This window comes from Entelurus aequoreus, linkage group LG09 (genome assembly GCF_033978785.1).
Source record: "Entelurus aequoreus isolate RoL-2023_Sb linkage group LG09, RoL_Eaeq_v1.1, whole genome shotgun sequence".
Classification (NCBI taxonomy): domain Eukaryota; kingdom Metazoa; phylum Chordata; class Actinopteri; order Syngnathiformes; family Syngnathidae; genus Entelurus; species Entelurus aequoreus.
This window is the reverse complement of record NC_084739.1, coordinates 75,095,203-75,117,873: the sequence shown is the minus strand read 5'-3', so window position 1 is coordinate 75,117,873 and position 22,671 is coordinate 75,095,203. Positions and strand designations below refer to the sequence as shown.

Below are 22,671 nucleotides of genomic sequence, written 5' to 3'. Positions count from 1 at the left end.
AAAATGTGATCAGAGTGGGAGGATAATAATAAACGCTACAAAAGCCCTATTTATGAGATAAAGTTGAAATACTCATATAAAAAGTTATCATTTCCAGTCGAAATTATGAGTTAGGTCATAATTATGGGATTAGAAAGTTAAATTGGGAGATAACAAATTCATGATTATGAGATCAAACATTTTCTGTAATTATTTTCTCATGTGCTAAAAAGTGTAACACTGTAAAGGAAAAAATGCTCTATGTTGCTCATAAAATGGATAATTTCTTCTTCTGTTAAATATTGGTACTGCGTTGATGTGTTAAAGACTAGATCTTGTGTCTGGATTTAAAATTGATCTGAAGCCACACTTTGACTTTCAATATGTTTGAAAATGGCACATCTTGTAAAATATGATTGCAATTATGAAATAAAGTGTTGAAAGCAAGATTATATGATTGTAAATATACAATACAATGTTGAAAGCAAGATTATGTGATTGCACAGGTTTCCAAAGTGTTTGACTTGTGTTTAATAATTGAGTGATGGCACCAATAAAAAGGAAATCATTAAAAATGACTTCGGAGCAAAAAACGAATTGTTGTGCATTTATTTTGTGAAATGAAACATATGCAATTGCAACTTACACCAACAATGTCTTATGATGATGTAATCACTTATTGGAATGTGAGAATCTACATTTGAATTGTACATGAAAATAAACACGTAAATATTTCCAAATATGTATTACAAATTATAGTCTCTACAGTTTCCAAACAGTATTCAGTGTAGAGAAAGAAAAAACAGAGCAAGGGATAACATTTGAAAGAAAACAGGAAATGCAGCATCATGAAACACATTACTTTTTAGACTGAGCCTTAGACAAACTTTAATGATCCACAAGGGAAATTGTTCCACACTGTAGCTCAGTTACAATGATGGAAAGTGTAAGGATGGAAAGGACAATGCAGGTATAAATAGACTAAATATAGCGATATAAAATATAACATATATACGTAATATTTACATAATATATGTACAGTATATTATATATACTGATATATTATATTATATTATGTCGATATCATATATACAATATATAACAATTGCATGTACAATATTACGGTATATGTGACAGCTGCTTGATTTAATTTAATTATTTATTTATTTTTATTTTTCATCAGTGACTTCTATTTTATCACGTTCTAGTGTAAACTGCCCCACAGTTAAACATTACAACACATGAACTGGCAGTTTAAAAACAATAACACTCTTGTTTATGATGTGCGTACGCACTGCAAAAACTGAAATCTAAGTAAGATTAAATATCTCAAACAAGGGTGATATTTGCTTATTTTCTGTCTGATAAGATAATTCTTCTCACTAAGCAGATTTTATGTTAGAGTGTTTTACTTGTTTTAAGGGTTTTGGTCCTGCATGATCTCAGTAAGATATTACAGCTTGTTGCTGAGATGTTATGACCTATATTGAGTAAAACATGCTTGAAACTAGAATATCAACTGATGCTAAGCTGTGTCATCAACACTCACAAGTATAAAACTACTTTTTTAAAGTAATAATTTCTTACTTCAAGCATGAAAAAAAAAATCATGATGCTGAAGATAATGGCACTAGCATATACTTCATTTAAGAATATTTTTCAACATATTGAGCAAAAAAGGTCTAATTTTTTTTTTCTACCAAGAAAAGTGCACTTGTTATTAGTGAGAATTAGGGATGTCCGATAATGGCTTTTTGCCAATATCCGATATTCCGATATTGTCCAACTCTTTAATTACCGATACCGATATCAACCGATACCGATATATACAGTCGTGGAATTAACACATTATTATGCCTAATTTGAACAACCAGGTATGGTGAAGATAAGGTACTTTAAAAAAATAAAAAAATAAGATAAATAATTTACAAACGTTTTCTTGAATACAAAAGAAAGTAAAACAATATAGAAACAGTTACATAGAAACTAGTAGTTAATGAAAATTAGTAAAATTAACTGTTAAAGGTTAGTACTATTAGTGGACCAGCAGCACGCACAATCATGTGTGCTTACGGACTGTATCCTTTGCAGACTGTAATGATATATATTGATATATAATGTAGGAACCAGAATATTAATAACAGAAAGAAACAACCTTTTTGTTTGAATGAGTGTGAATGAGTGTAAATGGGGGAGGAAGGTTGTTTGGGTTTGTGCACTAATTGTAAGTGCATCTTGTGTTTTTATGTTGATTTAATTAAAAACAAAAAAAACAAAACAAAAACAAAACGATACAGATAATAAATAAAACCGATACCGATAATTTCCGATATTACATTTTAACGCATTTATCGGTCGATAATATCGGCAGGCCAATATTACCGGGCATCTAGTGAGAATATACTTATTTTAAGGTAGTCTTGACAAGCCGAATCTTCTTGTTCTATTGGCAGATAATTTTGCTTAGTTCAAACATAATACCACTAAATTTTGTATTTTTTTTCTTGTTTTTGAACACTGACTTTTTGCAGTGCGATGCTTTGCAATGTTATCTTATACTAATATTTAGTCTACCAGGCTCAGCTTCACTGCATATAAAGTTGTGCATTCATTCCTTCGCTACGAATGTTGGTTTTTTTTAAAAACTTATTTTGTCGCAATTTTCCAGTTGCGTAGTCGTTGGTTGCCACGGCAACGACCCCTGGCTTCAAAACAAACGTCCTGCTGTCACATTGTTAGCTCCGCGGCCATTGCTGCTTTAAAGCGGCGACAAACTAAACAGTCAAAGCTTTTCAAAGAACGTTTGTCGAGTGTTCACAATTTTATCACTTTGAATTAAAACATAGACTTCGTCTCGAAGGTTGTGAACTAATGTTTTGATTGTTGGAAGACTGCGTCTTTTTAAATGGAGGAAATTAAGTTTGTCCTAAAGACATCGCCGTACTATCACGTGAGTGCAACAGAATGAGCGTCCTATCAAATCGGGCGCCTTAACGTCACGTGACCACAACACAGGAACTCGCCTTTGGCGCCAAAAGCAAGTGTTTTTATTGTGCTGCTGAGTTGAGCAGTTCTCACTTTTTTGGACCTTTTGTTGATTCCTTTGTTTGTTTGGGATGTTTTGTGAGAAAGCCGTCGAGTTGATTCGAGAACTCAAGCGGATGAATGACGGACAACTTCCTGCCTTTAATGTGAGTTACAAATAATTTCACACACTTTCACGTGTGCATAATTATTACGGAGGGTCAAAATGGGACAATAAATATATAATCGTTAAAGTAAAAGTGCCAATGATTGTCACACACACACTAGGTGTGGCGAAATTATTCTCTGCATTTGACCCATCACCCTTGATCACCCCCTGGGAGGTGAGGGGAGCAGTGAGCAGCAGCGGTGGCCGCGCCCGGGAATCATTTTTTGGTGATTTAACCCCCAATTCCAACCCTTGATGCTGACAAGTAATTATAATTGGAATTAAACACTCCAATGTCTTATTTAATGTGTCATTGATGTATTTAACGTACACATTCAATTAACTCTATAATATAATTAACATAAGCATTTAATTATCGGTTTGATAGTTTTACAATTTAATGATTTTTCCAAGTACTTCATGAAATATTTCATCAACACTTCATGATTTTTAAAAAAAATCTGTAAACTCACTAAATCGTGAATAATGAAACATATGGGACAATAAATATTTAATTACTGCTGTCAAGCATTTATAATTGGAATTAAATACATAAGTGTGTTATTTAATGCCAATAATTTAATGTAAATGTACAATTAATTATATAATCATTTAATTATTGGTGTAATTATTTCACAATTTAAGGATTTTTCCAAGTATTTCTTGAACTTGTGTGGCAATATTTGATCTGTAAACTCACTAAATCATGAAATAGTTCAATAAATCGTGAATAACGAAACATATGGGACAATACATCTTTAAATGCTGCTGTGTCAAGCATTTATAATTTGAATTAAATACATAAGTGTGTTATTTAATGCCAATAATTTAATGTGAATGTACAATTATATAATCATTTATTATTGGTTTAATTATTTCACAATTTAATGATTTTTCAAAGTATTTCATGAACTTTTGTGACAATTTTTTATCTGTGAACTCACTAAATAATGAAATATATGCTACAATAAAGCTGTAATTACTGCTGTGCCAAGTAATTTTAATTGGAATTAGGTACATAAATGTATTATTCAATGTTTCATTATTTATTGAACCTAAACGTTCCATTATTTATATAATAATTTAATTATTGGTTTGATTATTTCACAATTAAATTGTTTCCAATTATTTCATGGTGTGACTATTATCTGTAAACTTACTGAATCATGGATAAAATATACAATTAAATGAATAATTATTTAACTTACATTAAATACATAGGCTCATTTAATAATTTATGTATTTAATTAAAAAAAATTAACACAAGTAAATATTTAAAGATTTAATTTTGTTCCATTAGACCTACGTATTACTTTCACAATTCAGCAAATACATAAACAATGTTTTATATTACATTGTAGTATTGACTGTTCGCAAGAAAACATTTGATGGTTGTGTGGAGAAGAAGAAAAAAGGAAATGATCTTGTGCAGGATGATGGTGTGCGCCAGGTGCTGCAGGAGATTGAGTCCTTGTACGACCAAAACCAAGGCGACGTGTACGTCCCGCACACTTCGACACGGCGCCAACGATGGAATCTGTGATGGATCAGCTGTTTTGTCTTCCAGTAACGAGACCAAAAGCGACCAGCGAGCAGATTTGATCCCCTCCATCAGACTGCGTCACTGCTGCCTGCTGCGGAACCAACGCTGCGTCGCCGCCTACCTGTAAACCACACACACACACGACACGCGTTCTTCTCTGTCACCTGACGCCTTTTCTCCTCAGGTACGACCGCCTGTTGAGGATCCGGGCTCTGCGCTGGGAATACGGCAGCGTGCTCCCCGCCAGCGTGCGCTTCCACATGAACGCAGAGGAGGTGCGTGCAACATGTGAATGTCCACCACCGTTTCTCACATTTGTGCGGGCTGTGTGCAGCTTCAGTGGTTCGCGTGCTACAAGAAGTCTCTGGCGTCGTTCATGCGCTCTCTCGGGGGCGGCGGCGGGCTGGACATCACTCAGGACATGAAGCCGCCGAAGAGTCTTTACATCGAGGTGAAGCGTGCACGTGGTTCTCCGTGAGATGACGCTGCCAATATTCACCAGGATTGATCTGACCTACTTGGACTCCGTGCAGGTGAGATGTCTGATGGATCATGGCGAGCTTGAGATCGATGACGGGACCGTAATCCTCCTCAAGAAGAACAGTCAGGTCAGCTCTTCTTCCACGCCACGCTTGGCTTCTCCATCACAAAGTCACGCCGCTCTATTCTGTCCACAGCACTTCCTGCCACGGTGGAAATGCGAGCACCTGATTCGACAAGGCGTCCTGGAGCACGTCATGTCCTGAAGACTCTCACGCTTTCTTTTTTTTTTTTTTTTAAACTGATGTGAATAAATGTTTGTGCACTAACAGCTTTGTTTCCCGTTACCATGACAACCGCGGTGCAGCCAGATAACACTAGCAAAGTCAGACAGCATCCGTTAAAAACATAATTTAATGTGGCTTCATAATACATTTTGGTGTGAAGGTGAGCAGCAAAGCTGGTTGGAGCGCCAGGAGGCATCACTCTGACTATCATAACACTGTTTGACGATGGCGGGTTCCTCGGGGCTACGTGGCGAGGGACGCTGGCACGATCTCCCTCAGCAGATTGTTGAGGGCGCCGACCTTCTCCTCCAGCTGGAAGTTCTTCTTCTCTGCGTTCTTCTGACGCTGCTCGGTGGCCTGCAGCGTCTTCATGAGCTGCGAGTTTTCCACGTACAGGTCCTTCAACATCACGCTGGACTTGACGTTCTTGGCCATCTGTGGACCAGAGCACCACGTGTCAGACGCGCTGCCGAGAGAACTGGCTAGAACAAGGGTGTCAAACTCCTTTTTATTGAGGGCCACCTCGCAATTATTGTGGCCACATTGTATGGCGGACCACATTGAATGACATAGCGGGCCACTTTGAATATGGTGGGCCACTTTAAATGATGTGGCGCACCACATTGAATGATATTGCGAGCAAGTTTAAATGATTTGGCTGACCATATAGATTAATGTGGCAGACCACATTGAATGACAGTGGTCCACCTTAAATGATATGGTGCACCTAATTGAATGACATAGCAGGCCACATTGAATGACTGGGCCACATTAAATGATATGGTGCACCTCATTGAATGACATAGCGGGCCAATTTAAATGACATAGTGGGCCACTTTAAATGATGTGGCAGACCACATTGAATGACAGTGGGCCAATTTAAATGATGTGAGAGACCACTTTAAATGACATAGCGGGCCATTTTAAATGATGTGGTGCACCTCATTGAATGACATAGCGGACCACATTGAATGACATAGCGGGCCACTTTAAATGATGTGGCGGACCACATTGAATGACATAGCGGGCCACTTTAAATGATGTGGCGGGCCACATTGAATGACATAGCGGGCCACTTTAAATGATGTGGCGGACCACATTGAATGACAGTGGGCCACATTGAATGATATTGTGGGCCAAATTAAATGATTTGGCCGACCATATCGATTAATGTGGCGTACCACATTGAATGACAGTGGACCAATTTAAATGATGTGAGGGACCACTTCAAAAAGGCATAGTGGACCACAGTGAATGACAGGGAGCCAATTTAAATGTGGTGCACCTCATTGAATGACATTTGCAGGCCACTTTAAATGATGTGGACCACAGTGAATGACATAGCGGGCCAATTTAAGTGACGTGGCGGACCACATTGAATGATATTGCGAGCCAGATTGAATGATTTGGCTGACCATGTAGATTAATGTTGGCGGGCCACTTTAAATGATGTGAGGGACCACTTTAAATGACATAGCGGGCCACATTAAATGATGTGGTGCACCTCATTGAATGACATAGCGGACCACTTTAAATGATGTGGCGGGCCACTTTAAATGATGTGGCGGGCCACATTGAATGATATTGCGGGCCAAATTAAATGATTTGGCCGACCATATCGATTAATGTGGCGGACCACATTGAATGACAGTGAACCAATTTAAATGACGTGAGGGGCCACTTCAAAAAGGCATAGCGGACCACATTGAATGACAGCGAGCCAATTTAAATGTGGTGCACCTCATTGAATGATATAGCAGGCCAATTTAAAGGATGTGGTGGACCACAGTGAATAACATAGCAGGCCAATTTTAAATGATGTGGTGGACCACGTTGAATGACATAGCAGGCCATTTTAAATGATGTGGCGGACCACATTGAATGATATTGCGAGCCAGATTGAATGATTTGGCTGACCATATAGATTAATGTAGCGGACCACATTGAATGACAGTGGGCCACGTTAAATGATGTGAGGGACCACTTTAAATGACATAGCGGGCCACATTAAATGATGTGGTGCACCTCATTGAATGACATAGCGGACCACATTGAATGACATTGCGGGCCAACTTAAATGATATGGCCGACCATATCGATTAATGTGGCGGACCACTTTAAATGACGTGAGGGGCCACTTCAAAAAGGCATAGCGGACCACATTGAATGACAGCGAGCTAATTTAAATGATGTGGTGCACCACATTAAATGAGGTGGGCGGGCCACATCAAATGAAGTGGTGGACCACATTGAATGACATCGGGTCACTTTAAATGAAGTGGTGGATCACATTGAATAACATAGCAGGCCACTTTCAATGACGTGGCAGGCCACAATAAATGCGGATGTTCTCCCGAAATGTGTTTGTCATTCTTGTTTGGTGTGGGTTCACAGTGTGGCGCATATTTTTTAATTTGTTTTTAGACTTCCTTTTTATTGTCATTCAAATTTGAACTTTACAGTACAGATAAGAACGAATGAGTTTGACAAGTGTGTACTAGAAGACTGACCTGCTCTTTAAGCTGCTGGACCTTCTCCTGCAGGACCGCACGTACGCCCTTCAGCTTGCTCTCCAGCTCCTCCGTCCTGCGCTGCAGGGCCGCCGCCGCCTTCTCGTACTGCTCCTGAACGCAACACGCATAGGCGGCCATGTTCACGCCGCCCTCTCGCTCACGAAGGTAAACGAGGTCTGTTGCAATGTTGCTACGCTAGTCACCTGCTGCAGGCCAACGTGGGCGGAGCTGTGCTCTGCTTGAAGCCGAAGCTCCTCCTCCAGCCGACGACTCCGCCTCTGCTCCTCCTGCAGCCGAGCCAGCAGCTGCTCCGCCCGCTCCCTGTGCCCCGCCCCCTCCTGCCGCTGCTGCACCAGACTAAGCGCGGCGTCCGCCTGCGCGGAACCCAGGCGAGCTTTGGACCATGTGACCATGATGATGAGAATGATGAAGACATGACCTCACCTGGCCCTCAGCCTGCGTCTTCGCCAGCTCCGCCTCCTTCAGTTGGCTCTTCAGGCTGTGCTGGTCCTGGATCAGCCGCTGCACTGTCTAATCAAAGACACAAAGAGGTGCTCGTTAACAAACGACAGACCCCCTTTAATTACACCCCTCCCCCGTCACAGTAGGCCACCTGCTGCTGCTGCCGCGTCTCCTCCTCCGCCATCATCAGCTCCCTGGCGCCGGCCTCCGCCTCCTCGGTCTGCTCGCCACCATCACAGAGACGATTGTGAGAGTCTACTTCCTGGACGGCAACAACCAATCACAGCACACTTCCCACCTTCTTTTGAGCATCTCGCAGCTTCCTCTGCAGGGCGGCGATTTCCCGGGCGTGGTCGAGGTTCTCCTGGGTGACGGCGTGGAGCTGAGCGCGAAGACGCTCGCCCTCTCCCCGCATTGATAGCGCCTCCTGCTGGAGCTTCTCCACCTTAACAGGAAGGAGACATTTAGCGCGCACATTAACATGCGCGCACATTAACATGCGCGCACATGACGTCTTCTCACCATCATCTCCGCCGCAGCGCTAAGCTCCGCCTCCGTCTTCTGCTGCTTGTGTGCCACCACGCTAAGCTCCGCCTCCAACTGACGCAGCTGAGAACCCAAACACAAAGATGGCTAATTGTTCCGTGTTACCGCATGATGTCATCACGGAGGCCCCGCCCACCTTTTGCCTACAGGAGCTAAGCTCCTCCTCCAGCTGCCTTCTCTCCTGCCTCCACGCCGCCGCCTGCTGCTCCGCCTCTTCTTGCACCCGCCGCAGCTGAGAGAAGAGGAAGTGCTGAATCAAACGTTCCTCATGCGTCGCGCCCAGAGCAGTTTACAGAGAGAATATGGCCAACTCGGTTGGTAGCAAATATGGCGCCCTGTGGCCAGGTGATGGGATTTTGACCAGAAGATCTCCTAAATGATTGGTCAAAAGTAGAGATGTCCGATAATGGATTTTTTGCCGATATCCGATATTGTCCAACTCTTAATTACAGATTCCGATATCAACCGATACGATATACAGTATACAGTTGTGGAATTAACACATTATTATGCATAATTTTGTTGTGATACCCTGCTGGATGCATTAAACAATGTAACAAGGTTTTCCAAAATAAATCAACTCAAGTTATGGAAAAAAATGCCAACATGGCAGTGGGGAGGCGTGGCCGGCAGTCCAACAGCGAGGCAGGGCACACCGGAGCCCGCTCCAAGAAGGCCACCAGGAGGTGTGGACGGCAAGCGAGCAGCGAAGCGGGGCGCGCCGGGAGCGACGCCACAATCATTATAAAGGTGCGTGGATCACGCAGCTGGGCACAATTTAATTATCCTTTCAAACTGTTTGAGGGCGGCAGCCGCGGACGTGAGGGAGAGAGACAGAGATAGGAGAAGGAGCCAGAGAGAGGCGGAGGCAGAGCGAAAGAGACAGAGCACACGGAAGACGACGACGCGCGCAGTTGGAGCGGAGGAGCGAGCCGAAGAGCGAGCAGAGAAGCGGAGCTGAAAAGCGACCGACACTGAGGTTTCTTATTGAAAAATAAAGAAGTCTACACCTGCTCACCAGAATGTCCTTCCTTGGTGGTCCTGCAAACCCGCATGACGGCACGAGACCGTCACAATGGCACTGCCATGTTTATTATTGAAGTCGCAAAGTGCATATTTTTTTTAAACATGCCTCAAAACAGCAGCTTGGAGTTTGGGACATGCTCTCCCTGAGAGAGCATGGGGAGGTTGAGGTGGGCGGGGGGGCTAGGAGGTAGCGGGGGTGTTAGTGCTGCAAGGCGTCCTGGGTATTGGTTCTGTTGTGTTTATGTTGTGTTACGGTGCAGATGTTCTCCCGAAATGTGTTTGTCATTCTTGTTTGGTGTGGGTTCACAGTGTGGCGCATATTTTTAAATTTTTTTTTAGACTTCCTTTCTATTGTCATTCAAATTTGAACTTTACAGTTCAGACAAGAACGAAATTTTGTTACATTAGCTCATGGTAGTGCAGGACAAAAAAGCAATAAGGTGCATATATAAATAAATAAATAGGCGTGGCGAAGTTGGTAGAGTGGCTGTGCCAGCAATCGGAGGGTTGCTGGTTACTGGGGTTCAATCCCCACCTTCTACCATCCTAGTCACGTCCGTTGTGTCCTTGGGCAAGACACTTCACCCTTGCTCCTGATGGGTGCTGGTTAGCGCCTTGCATGGCAGCTCCCGCCATCAGTGTGTGAATGTGTGTGTGAATGGGTGAATGTGGAAATACTGTCAAAGCGCTTTGAGTACCTTGAAGGTAAAAAAGCGCTATACAAGTATAACCCATTTATCATTTATCATTTACTGTACAGATAAATATATTGCACATTTTCATATGCATCCACATTTATGGATGTATGTTATATTGTCTTTATATTCCAGCGAGTTAGTCCATTTTGGGGGGAGTTGAGGGGATAATTATGATGCAAAATTGTAACAGTGTTAAAGTTGTTTATATGGCTACCCTCAGTGTGACCTGTATGGCTGTTGACCAAGTATGCCTTGCATTCACTTGTGCGTGTGAAAAGCCGTAGATAATATGTGACTGGGCCGGCACGCAAAGGCAGTGCCTTTAAGGATTTTTGGCGCTCGGTAGTTCTCCCTACGTCCGTGTACACAGCGGCGTTTTAAAAAGTCATAAATTTTACTTTTTGAAACCGATACCGATAATTTCCGATATTACATTTTAAAGCATTTATCGGCCGATAATATCGGCAGTCTGATATTATCGGACATCCCAAGTCAAAAGCTTCTCATGTGACCACAGGGCGCCATGTTTGCTACCAACCGAGTTGGCCATACTCTGTATATAAAGCTCTGGTTGCGCCTAAGGCTTTTATTTTGAAATTATTATTCTTCTCACCGTGGCTCCGCCCTCTTCCTGTTGCTTGGAGACGGCGGCCAGGCGCTCCTGCAGGGCCCGGAGCAACTCCTGCTCGCCACGAAGCCGCTCGCTCAGCTCGCCGTTGTCGTTGCTCAGCTGCAAGTTCCTGCCGCTCAGACTCAAAACTTCCTCTCGATAGCCCGAGTTCTGCCGCCATTGCAGAGGTCAAAAGGTCAGAGACGTGCCAGCGTGGAGCACGAGCGGCGATGTTCTCACCTCCCGGTGCAGCCGCTCCTCCTCCTTCCTGCCCCTTTCGCGTGTGCGCTCCATCTCCTCCATCTTGGTCCTGGCGACGACACAAGTGTCAAGGTCGAAGGGGTCAGAGGTCGCGGTGAAAGTCTCGCTCACCTCTTGCTGGCGACGTCGTCCTCCATGTTGTTCACTTCCTGCTGCAGGAGGCTCAGCCGCTCGCGCAGGGCGGCGTTATCCGAGCGGACTTCTTCCAGCTGTGTCCTGCCGACACGCACACGCACACGTCAATGAGGCGACGCGCGCGTGCGCACAGTTCTAGATGGCGGCAAACAAGATGGCGGCCATGCGTGGTCATTGGGTTAGTGACGAGGCGTTAGAGTCGGTCCATCAGCGGCTTCTATCTGCGCGATCACGTGACCGTGGCGGTTAGTCATTGGAGCGTTTCGGCGGCGGTTAGACGTGGTTCTTGGAGCCGGTCTCATGCTCCACAAACCTTGCTGGGTCATTGGCCTGCTCCAGAACCAGGACGAAGTTCTCCATCTCCATCAGCTGCTCCCTCATCTTCTGCTTCTCCTGCTCAAAGGCGACCTCGGCCGTACTCAGCTTGTTCTGGGAGTCCATCACGTCCAGCTGCAGCTGCAGGGTCTGGCCTCGGACCAGGACCAGCTCCCCGTTCTTGGACTCCAGTTGCTCTTTCAGCTGCTCTATGGTCCGACTGGCCTCACTGGTGCTGGGGTCGAGATCGCTTTGCCGGTCCGCACTTTGGTCGGACTGGACCCTGGAAGCCAGACTTTTCATGTGGTCTTGCAGGGCGGACATGTCCTCCTCCATCTCTACTATCTGAGTAGACAGCTGCTCGGCCATGCGGCTGTAGCTCTGCTTCTCCAGGCTCAAGCGGACCACGGCGTCCTGGAGCTGCAGGACTCGGGTCTGCTCCTGCTTCAGAGTGTCCACCTCCATGGTCTTCAGGTCTTGGTCCGGCTGGACGTTCGTGACCTCCTGCTGGGGGACAACTGAAGCTGCCTGAAGATCCCCAGCCTCCAGGAGGGAGATGTTCTCCTCCAGCTCTCGGCACCTCTGGCCACAAGTCTGGAGCTCCTCCTCTAACTGACTGCAGCGACCTTTGAACTCGGCCACACTGTCCTCTGATTGGCTGAGCTGCAGCCTGCAGGTCTGCACTTCCTCCTGAAGACTGCGGAGCTGCTCCCTCAGGAGATGTTCTTCTGGGCTCACCTGGTCCTGCTGGCGCTGACCCTCGGCGTGATGCAGCTGCATGTGAGAGAACTGAAGCTCCGCCTCCTCCCTGCTTGCAACGCCATACTTGTTATGCATGACCTTTGACCACTTAACGCTAAAAACATGTCTTCTCGACATAAGGAAACTTCTGCTCTTTACTGAACATTCACGTAAGAGTCATGTGACTAGTAACTAATTTATGCAACTCATAACCGTGGAACAAGGTCAGCATCAGAAGGTCATCGCTCACCTGACCCGCAACACTTCCTGGTTCATCATCAGCTTTAGGTCCGCCTCGAGCTGGTCCTTCTCAGCACTCAGCTTCTGGACCAAGTTTCCGATCTCTCTGGCAAAGTTCTGCTCCGAGTCGGCTCGTTCCCGTTGCATCCTGGGAATGAAAGTGAGTCACTTCCTGATCGTACGCGACACCGGTATGGCACAATTAATATTTTAGTAATCTCTGGTCCAGACCACAGTTTTAGTCTCAGTGTTTGTGCAGTATTTATTCGCCTTAACTGCTGTGCCTGGGTTTTGTTAACGCTAAGACACTTTTATGGCCCTGATGCATTCCTGGAGTCCGGTGGAGACTCCTCTAGCCCCCACACCTTCTCAGAGCATTAGATAAAGGTTGTTGTGCTGTTGGGAGATCACTTATTTGTATTGTTTTTGTCTTTTGGTCAAAAGGTTACTCTCCAAATGGATCTCATTCAGGTTTTTGCAATCAGATAAAATATGTTTTTGTCATTCTTCCTTTCCCCCTCCCCAGGACGAGACACTTCGAACCAACCCCTCCTCTCTTTTTCATAAAAGCAATATAAGATCTGAAAGTTCTTTGTCTCTCTTTCTTTTTCTTTCTTTCTTTCTGTAGCAGCGTAAAACTTTCTCTTCTGTAAACTGATGTTATTTGGGATCTCAAATAAATACTTAGTTAGGACTTTAGCTTTCTTTGGATATTTCTTTATGGAATAGGAAAAAAAATCAAAAACAGCACACAGACGATGATGATGACAGTTACTCTTGCTCACCTGCGCTCCTGCTCAGAAGACCATCCTCCATGTTGGATCTGCTTCTGCATATTGTCCAGCGCTTCCTTCAGTTGCCGGACCTGCTGCTCCGCGTGCGTCTTCTGCACCTCCAGCTCGTCAATCTCCAGCTGAAACGTCACATGACCCTGTCATCTGACAGCCCCGGCAGGCGGCGTGCGAGCGTGGAGTTTACCTTGAAGGCCTGAGCGATGTCTTTGCGTTCGACCTCCATGCTCTGCCTCATCCTGTCCAGAGTGCGCTCGTAGTAGTTGACCTGAGGAAGAGGAGCAGCAGGGTAAATCATCCTGTCAAGAAGTGGTGGTAGTAAAAGTAGTAGTTCTGGTAACAGTAGATGTTGTAGTAGTAGTTTGCATAGTTGTAGTAATAACAGTAGTAGTTCTAGTAACAAGACTCCAACCTGTAAAACTGTTCCGACAACAGCAATCGGAGAAAGTTGGAGCAAGATTTATGAAGAGCAGGGTATACGCCATGGCAAAATAAAAGCCGCTACACCTTAAAAATGCCTGTGGCCATCAAACTCTACAACGCATCCCTTCAAGAGTCACACACTTGAATACTAGTCTATTAAACTGTACAATCTGTCTGCAAACTGGTCATTAACTGTGAAATATCTTCAATCTATCATGTAAACATTGTTTATCTTGTACATATGCTATTATAGTAGTCCTATTTGGTACTTTTGTTTGTTGGTTTTGTTTAGGTGTGGTGAAATTTGTCCTGTGCATTTGACCCATCCCCTTGTTCACCCCCTGGGAGGTGAGGGGAGCAGTGAGCAGCAGCGGTGCCGTGCCGGGGAATCATTTTCGGTGATTTAACCCCCAATTCCAACCAGCAGGGAGGTAATGGGTCCCATTTTTATAGTCTTTGGTATGACTCGGCCGGGGTTTGAACTCACAACCTACCTACTCAGTGGCCTAGTGGTTAGAGTGTCCACCCTGAGATCGGTAGGTTGTGAGTTCAAACCCCGGCCGAGTCATACCAAAGACTATAAAGATGGCACCCATCACCTCCCTGCTTGGCACTCAGCATCAAGGGTTGGAATTGGGGGTTAAATCACCAAAAATGATTCCCGGGCGCGTCACCGCTGCTGCCCACTGCTCCCCTCACCTCCCAGGGGGTGAACAAGGGGATGGGTCAAATGCAGAGGACAAATTTCACCACACCTAGTGTGTGTGTGACAATCAATGGTACTTTAACTTAACTTTAACTTTATTGCAATCGCTTATTTATTACTGTATTGGATGAAGAGCAACGATAACACCCAAATTTACCCCTGTGAAATAAAGTATTTCTAAAATAATAACGCCAAAGAAAGATGCTGGATTTGTTGCTAGTTGTTTTTAGTGAAGATAAAGTCATTAAAAGGATTGGAGAAGTCCCTAGAAACTCTCAGCAATGTACATTGTACAACAAGCAGCACCAATGAAAAATAGAGCAAAACGATATTAGAAAAGTATATTTTAATACTAATTAGATTTGTTTTTTTTTAATGTGTATAACATTTTTATAGCCTTTTAAAAGTATATATATGCACCATGGCAGATTAAGTGAACTATGATGTAATTGGCCCCGCCCCCACCACCACAGGTATGTTGCCAATCTGGTTAAAACCATGCCTCAGAGGCTGCAAGCTGTAATAAAAGCCAGAGGTGGTGCAACAAAGTACTTGGTGTGTTAGTTTTTTTTGTCCGTTTTTCACAGATCTATCATTTTTTCCTCAGAATTAAGTGATTCCTTCGTTTGTTCACTCTGCTTGATCCAAAAATAAAACTGTTACCGACTTAACTACCACAATTTTATTTTCTTGATTTCTCATGTTTTGTAAAGCCAGAAAGTTGCTATTTTGAAATGAATATAGTTTTGTGCCACTTCAGTTATCTGCTTGTTTTTCTACAAAATTAAACAACTGAATGAACTTCCTCCAAGTCTGCTGATTGCATAATTTTTATGCAGAGTTGTAGTAGTAGTTCTAGTAGTATTACTAATAGCAGTATTTTGGTACCTGTGTCTCCAGCTGGATGTTGAGTTGTTGCAGTTCCTGGTTGTGTTTGTGCTTCAGTTGTTCCACAGCAAGTTCGGTCTGAATGCTGACGGCCATCGCTGTCAATCAAGAAAACGGGCAGACCATAAAAATGTTTGGTCATTGAGGATAAAAAGATTAACTTATGTTGACGATTCCATTCTGTTGGTTTTATTGAGTGTTATATTCGTACCACACGTTGGTACTCTTTGCATTTTCACTAGGAGCATCGGTGCTACTAAATGGGGGGGGGGGGGGGGGGGATAGTAGCACAGAAAACATTTAAGAGCAATATAAAATATCTAAGTTGTATTAATTAACACTCAAACAAGGTACACATGTGCACTCGTGCATATAAGCACAATTACCCTCAATTAAACACCCATCCCTATACTAAGCTAGCCGAGTGGAGATCTGGGCCATATGGACCAAAACCCATAATAGTTTGACTGAATATCGATTTATATATATATATATATATATATATATATATATATATATATACACTTTTTTTTTCCAACGTAAATTTGGACGTGGTTTAACCCTTGTGTGGTGTTCATATTGTTGTTACTCAGCCAGTGTTTGTGGGTCTGGTGGACCCGTTGCATTTTGTGGCTTTTAATCCTCACAATCAAACACTTTTATGTTAAAATACTGACTTATCCCAAAAAACATCTGTAATGAAGTGCTTCGAGAGGCTGGTAAAGGAATACATTGTCTCCAGACTTCCCCCCACACTCGACCCATACCAGTTTGCTTATCGTCCTAACCGCTCCACAGAGGACGCCATCTCCTCTGCACTCCACATCTTGAAGGAAAGGACAAACACGTGCGGATGTTGTTTCTGGACTTCAACTCGGCATTCAACACCATCATCCCGCAGCACTTGGTGAGCAAACTGGCCCCCCTTGGATTCAGTACCCCCCTATGCAACTAGCTGCTTGACTTCCTCACAGACAGACCCCAATCTGTGAGAGTGGGCAACAACACCTCCAGTGCCATCTCCCTGAGCACCGGCTCCCCCCAGGGCTGCGTCCTGAGTCCGCTGCTGTTCACGTTGATGACCCATGACTGCTGCGCCAGGTCCACTACTAACCACATTGTGAAGTATGCGGACGACACAACAGTAGTGGGCCTCATCCGTGACAACAACGACATGGACTACAGGGAGGAGGTGAAACATCTGGTTGACTGGTGCAGAACCAACAACCTGGTCCTGAACGTCGACAAGACCAAGGAGATCATTGTCGACTTCAGGAAGCACCAGTCCAGCCATGCTCCACTCTTCATCAACGGCACAGCGGTGGAGATAGTAAGCAGCACCAAGTTCCTGGGGGTGCAGATAACTGACAATATGACCTGGTCCCTACACACCGGAGCTCTTGTAAAGAGAGCTCAGCAGCGCATGCACTTTTTGCGTAGGATGAAAAGAGCACAGCTCCCTCCCCCCATTCTCACCACATTCTACAGAGGCACTATAGAGAGCCTACTGACCAACAGCATCTCTGTCTGGACTGGAGCCTGCAGTGCCTCAGACTGGAAGTCTCTCCAGAGAGTGGTGAGGATGGCGGAAAAGATCATCAGGACTCCTCTTCCTCCTATCCAGGAGATCGCAAAAAGCCGCTACCTGACCAGAGCTCAGAAAATCTGCAGAGACTCCTCCCACCCCCACCAAAGACTGTTTTCACTGCTGGACTCTAGAAAGAGGTCCGCAGCCTCCGTAGCAGAACCTCCAGCTTCTGTAACAGCTTCTTCCCTCAGGCCGTAAGACTCTTGAACGCATCATAATAATCCCCTCAATTCCCCCCAAAAATGGATGAACTCGCTGGAAAGACAATATAACATACATCCATAAACGTAGATGCATATGCAAAAGTGCAATATTTGTATCTTTACAGTAATCTTTTTATTTATATCTGCACCTTATTGCTTTTTTATCCTGCACTACAACCAGCAAATGCAACGAAATTTCGTTCTTATCTGTACTGTAAAGTTCACATTTGAACGACAATAAAAAGTAAGTCTAAGTCTAAGACCCACAAACACTGGCTGAGTAACAACAATATGAACGTTGCATGGAAATTTCTCTGCCAGTTTCTGCATCCCACAGGGATTCTTCTTTTGTGTTTATGCACCTGCGGTTCCCACACAAGGTTGCAACATTGTTTGTCAACACTGTCTGCGCTCATTTTGTCGCACATTTGACCCTCTGATATTCTGTGTACCTACACTCTGTCCTCCTCCTGTCTAGGCCTGCTGTGTGTGTGTGTGTGTGTGTGTGTGTGTGTGTGTGTGTGTGTGTGTGTGTGTGTGTGTGTGTGTGTGTGTGTGTGTGTGTGTGGGGTACACAGAACATCAATTTCCACACTTCTATTAGCCCTGGGTCCAGTGGACCCCGGACATCTTATATGTAATAGAAATATGTAGGGGGGGTGTATGGTGTGTGTTCATTAAATATGTATTCTGATATATGTTCTTCACAGAAAATGAGCCAAAGCCAGTGAGTCTCAGTTTGAAAAATTAATTAATTGTATCATTTTTCTTTTAATAAAAATCGAAAACAGGTCCCACAGACCCGAACACCACACAAGGGTTAACCCAAATATGTGTGTCAAGTGGTTTTATTGAAATAAGTACATGAGTAACTTTTTTGAAATGTTGACGTACCATGTGTACATGTACAGAAAAATATTTAAATTATGTTTTTTTCTACGTGTAAAATACTCCCTTGTGGTCTACAGAACATGTAATTGTGCTTCTTTGCTCAAAATGTTGCGTAGATGTTTTACAGGCCGTCTTTAAGCCGCTTTCTGACCGTTTCTTCAGGACACGCCGTTTTTGTGGGCGCTCTTATTCCGGTAGTTTTTAGCGCTTCCATAGCGAGTCTACTGACCGATATAAGTTAGAACCGTATGCTACTTTATATTAAAAATGGCAACAGCAGAGGATGAAAGCCCCACAACAAGAGGATAGAGGAAAAGACTATAATGGCAGACTCGCCAAGCTCTTCGGGTGAATCTGTACCATATACGAAATATCTGTTGACGTGACTAAATATCTTCACCATGCCTTGATTTTAAGTGACATCGAATATTAACCATTTTATTACATATTTTAAAAGTAGTCAGTGACACTCCATTTGTGATGTTACTAGCCTCAACCTGAGTGAACAGACTGCTAATGCTAACAAGCTAACGCTAAAGCAGATTTGTTTGTGTTAGTGTAAGATAAACACTGACATTTATTATTTAAATATTTACAGATGAACACTGATATTTATTATTTATATAATATTTACGGATAAACACTGAAAATGTATTCTTTATATAATGTTATTTACAGATAAACACTGACATTTATTCTTTATATATTGTTATTTACAGATAAACACTGACATTTATTCTTTGTGTATTGTTATTTACAGATAAACACTGACATTTATTCTTTACATATTGTTATTTACAGATAAACACTGACATTTATTCTTTATATATTGTTATTTACAGCTGAAATGGACCAAAAAGAATCACCTGACCCTCATGAATTCATCATTTACAGAGAGGACGACTTTCTGACTGTTGGACATTGCGGAACACAGCCTGATTTATGAACAATTCTCTACACCTAATTTTTTTTTGATTGATTGATTGAGAACTTTATTGACATCTTAAAGAATTTAATCCATGTAATGCTTTAAAAAGGCAAATGGATGGCACAAAAAGCCTTGTTTCCATTGTGGTCCATTAAATATTCATCACATTTGATACATTCAATAATAAAAGATATATAACCTGTAACATGTATGTAAAAAAATTACGTTACAAAATGGATAAATTATGTACATATACACAGTATACATGTCAGGTGATTTGAAAAACAATATATACAAAAAATGGGGGTTATATACACTATCACTATCAAATCATATCCATCCATCCATCCATCTTCTTCCGCTTATCCGAGGTCGGGTTGCGGGGGCAGCAGCCTAAGCAGGGAAGCCCAGACTTCCCTCTCCCGAGCCACTTCGTCCAGCTCTTCTCGGGGGATCCTGAGGCGTTCCCAGGCCAGCCGGGAGACATAGTCTTCCCAACGTGTCCTCTGTCTTCCCCGTGGCCTCCTACCGGTCGGGCATGCCCTAAACACCTCCCTAGGGAGGCGTTCGGGTGGCATCCTGACCAGATGCCCGAACCACCTCATCTGGCTCCTCTCGATGTGGAGGAGCAGCGGCTTTACTTTGAGCTCCCCCCGGATGGCAGAGCTTCTCACCCTATCTCTAAGGGAGAGCCCCGCCACCCGGCGGAGGAAACTAATTTCGGCCGCTTGTACCCGTGATCTTGTCCTTTCGGTCATAACCCAAAGCTCATGACCATAGGTGAGGATGGGAACGTAGATTGACCGGTAAATTGAGAGCTTTGCCTTCCGGCTCAGCTCCTTCTTCACCACAACGGATCGATACAGCGTCCGCATTACTGAAGACGCCGCACCGATCCGCCTGTCGATCCCACGATCCACTCTTCCCTCACTCGTGAACAAGACTCCGAGGTACTTGAACTCCTCCACTTGGGGCAGGGTCTCCTCCGCAACCCGGAGATGGCACTCCACCCTTTTCCGGGCGAGAACCATGGACTCGGACTTGGAGATGCTGATTCTCATCCCAGTCGCTTCACACTCAACTGCGAACCGATCCAGTGAGAGCTGAACATCCTGGCCAGATGAAGCCATCAGGACCACATCAGCTGCAAAAAGCAGAGACCTAATCCTGCAGCCATCAAACCGGATCCCCTCAACGCCTTGACTGCGCCTAGAAATTCTGTCCATAAAAGTTATGAACAGAATCGGTGACAAAGGGCAGCCTCGGCGGAGTCCAACCCTCACTGGAAACGTGTCCGACTTACTGCTGGCAATGCGGACCAAGCTCTGACACTGATCATACAGGGAGCGGACCGCCACAATCAGACAGTCCGATACCCCTTACTCTCTGAGCACTCCCCACAGGACTTCCCGAGGGACACGGTCGAATGCCTTCTCCAAGTCAAATCATATCGTTTTGTATATTCCTGTTTTGTATTTCATTTACTTACTTTTTAGTCAAAGAACTGTGACTTAATAATGTCTGTTTATTTACATGGTATTAGTGTAGAAATACAGTAAACCGCTCCTCCATACGTCATCAGCCTGATTTATATAAACTACCTGAACTGTCAAATGCGGTGGAAACACAAAGCACACACTTCGACAGGAACTAAAGGTCCCAGGAACCAAAAGTTCTAGAAAAGGGCCTATTGTTTCTTCCGTGTTGGAAGACTAAAGTGTGAGAGCCTGCGAGCGGCCGGGGCTCCAGCCCCGCCCCCCACTGTGCAAGGTGATCAGTGACACTTCCGCGTTAAACCCTTGTCCCTTTGTATACTGCTGCGCGAACATTTTACTGTAGTTTGGATTTTTTTCTTAGGAGCAAAATGCAAATGAAAGGGTTAAAATCTGTACACGCATTTGTGCTCCTTTTTGTGTTTTTTTTCTACTCGCACAACCTATTCCTATTCGCAAATGAGAGTAAAATAAAGTTGAACAAGTAGTGATTTTCTGGTCAGCATGAAAAGAAGCTTCACTGTTTCATAAGAACTCACTTGTATCAGCTGGTTCCATTTTGGACCGGAGGGGCGGAGATGATCGACGCTTCACCTCGGAGTCGTCTGGGGTTAGGACAGAAAATTCCTGATCAATGTTGTCCCTGAAGGCATTCACTGACAGACATGATGAACTCTACACTGTGTGTGTGTGTGTGTGTGTCTGTGTGCATCCTATCCAACTGGCTCAGCGAGAACCAGTAATCCGGTTTCTTTGTTGGACTTAAAGACAACCTTTCTAGGTGTGACACCGGTGTCACATCAGTGTCACGTGACCCTGGAAATGGCGCACAGCAAGCTGTGGTGCCGCCTGCTGTCAGGACTGTGGTACGCCACACAGAGGCTGAGGACGAGTGGAGGGGACAGGAAGTGACCTCACCAGAGTCCGACTCGCTAGCACAGCGTGGTCCGGTCCAGCTCAGCGCGGCGGAGGGGCGTCTTGACTTCCTCTCAACCCTCTGACCGTTCAGCAGCTCCAGTTCGGCACTCAGCTCGTCGTTTTTGTCCTGCAGCTCCTAAGCGGGTCAGAACCACGTTTCGGTTGTCGTCACGGACACAGAACTTGAAGGCGACGCGACCTGATGGCCGGAAAATAAGACACAGTGCAAGGAGGAGGTCTTACTCTGCAGCGCTGCTCGTACTCCTTGACGACTGCACACAGTCGCTCCTCTGGGTTCAAACCTCCGCCGGCGGTGTCCAAGCTGCCAAACTGTCAATCAAACCCGAAAGAGAGTGGCTGTCAAGGCGCATGTTGGAATTACAAGTCTCCTTCATCAGTGGACCAGCAGGAAGCTCCTCATCAATCCTTAATAGGCGACAGGGAGACCGGCCACCTGACACCGGCACACGTTCACACAGAGGGCCACATTTGTCAGGGACAGTCCCCCGAGGAGCCACAAGATGGCAGCAGCTGGTCGTATATAGAAAGCATGGCCAACTAAACAACAGGCACCATGTTTGCTACAAAGGACGGGTGCAGCTGTGCCCAGTTTAGTTTTTTTGACAAAATAAAACAATATTATGCGTCTAAATAGAGTTTTAAATATACTCCAGCTCATAAACTTACAAAAAACATGCTTTATTTCGTCAAAATATAATTTTGCCGCTGTATACATTCCTGCAGTGTTTAGAGACCAGCTGGCCATCTAATAAATGTAACAAAATACACAGAATGACCAAAAAACGTATTACC

The 22,671-nt window shown here is 44.2% G+C and overlaps 2 protein-coding genes across 5 annotated transcripts in view; one reads left to right on the top strand and one right to left on the bottom strand.

Moving 5' to 3' along the window:
- Positions 1 to 2,997: 2,997 nt before the first annotated feature.
- Positions 2,998 to 5,526, top strand: gins1 (GINS complex subunit 1 (Psf1 homolog)). Its single transcript, XM_062059396.1, has 7 exons — positions 2,998 to 3,170; positions 4,605 to 4,669; positions 4,740 to 4,838; positions 4,900 to 4,990; positions 5,050 to 5,166; positions 5,249 to 5,323; positions 5,393 to 5,526. The coding sequence occupies exons 1-7, from the start codon at positions 3,096 to 3,098 to the stop codon at positions 5,459 to 5,461; spliced, it is 591 nt and encodes a 196-aa protein (XP_061915380.1). The 5' UTR covers positions 2,998 to 3,095; the 3' UTR covers positions 5,462 to 5,526.
- A 68-nt stretch (positions 5,527 to 5,594) lies between these two features.
- The window catches only part of ninl (ninein-like), a 31,982-nt gene continuing 14,905 nt past the window's right edge, over positions 5,595 to 22,671 (bottom strand). For 3 of the 4 annotated variants that reach the window (XM_062059392.1, XM_062059393.1, XM_062059394.1), the window contains 19 exons: positions 22,102 to 22,188; positions 21,859 to 21,994; positions 21,480 to 21,545; positions 15,838 to 15,935; positions 14,008 to 14,088; positions 13,815 to 13,942; positions 13,040 to 13,177; positions 12,047 to 12,856; positions 11,710 to 11,814; positions 11,578 to 11,647; positions 11,341 to 11,508; positions 9,140 to 9,235; positions 8,980 to 9,066; positions 8,756 to 8,902; positions 8,609 to 8,677; positions 8,440 to 8,526; positions 8,199 to 8,369; positions 7,993 to 8,106; positions 5,595 to 5,917 (listed from right to left, as the gene is read on the bottom strand). In XM_062059392.1, coding sequence (XP_061915376.1) covers positions 5,726 to 5,917; positions 7,993 to 8,106; positions 8,199 to 8,369; positions 8,440 to 8,526; positions 8,609 to 8,677; positions 8,756 to 8,902; positions 8,980 to 9,066; positions 9,140 to 9,235; positions 11,341 to 11,508; positions 11,578 to 11,647; positions 11,710 to 11,814; positions 12,047 to 12,856; positions 13,040 to 13,177; positions 13,815 to 13,942; positions 14,008 to 14,088; positions 15,838 to 15,935; positions 21,480 to 21,545; positions 21,859 to 21,994; positions 22,102 to 22,188 — 2,850 coding nt within the window. In that variant the 3' untranslated portion in view covers positions 5,595 to 5,725. The remainder of the gene's footprint in view (positions 5,918 to 7,992; positions 8,107 to 8,198; positions 8,370 to 8,439; positions 8,527 to 8,608; positions 8,678 to 8,755; positions 8,903 to 8,979; positions 9,067 to 9,139; positions 9,236 to 11,340; positions 11,509 to 11,577; positions 11,648 to 11,709; positions 11,815 to 12,046; positions 12,857 to 13,039; positions 13,178 to 13,814; positions 13,943 to 14,007; positions 14,089 to 15,837; positions 15,936 to 21,479; positions 21,546 to 21,858; positions 21,995 to 22,101; positions 22,189 to 22,671) is intronic. The other variant, XM_062059395.1, reaches the window with a different exon arrangement.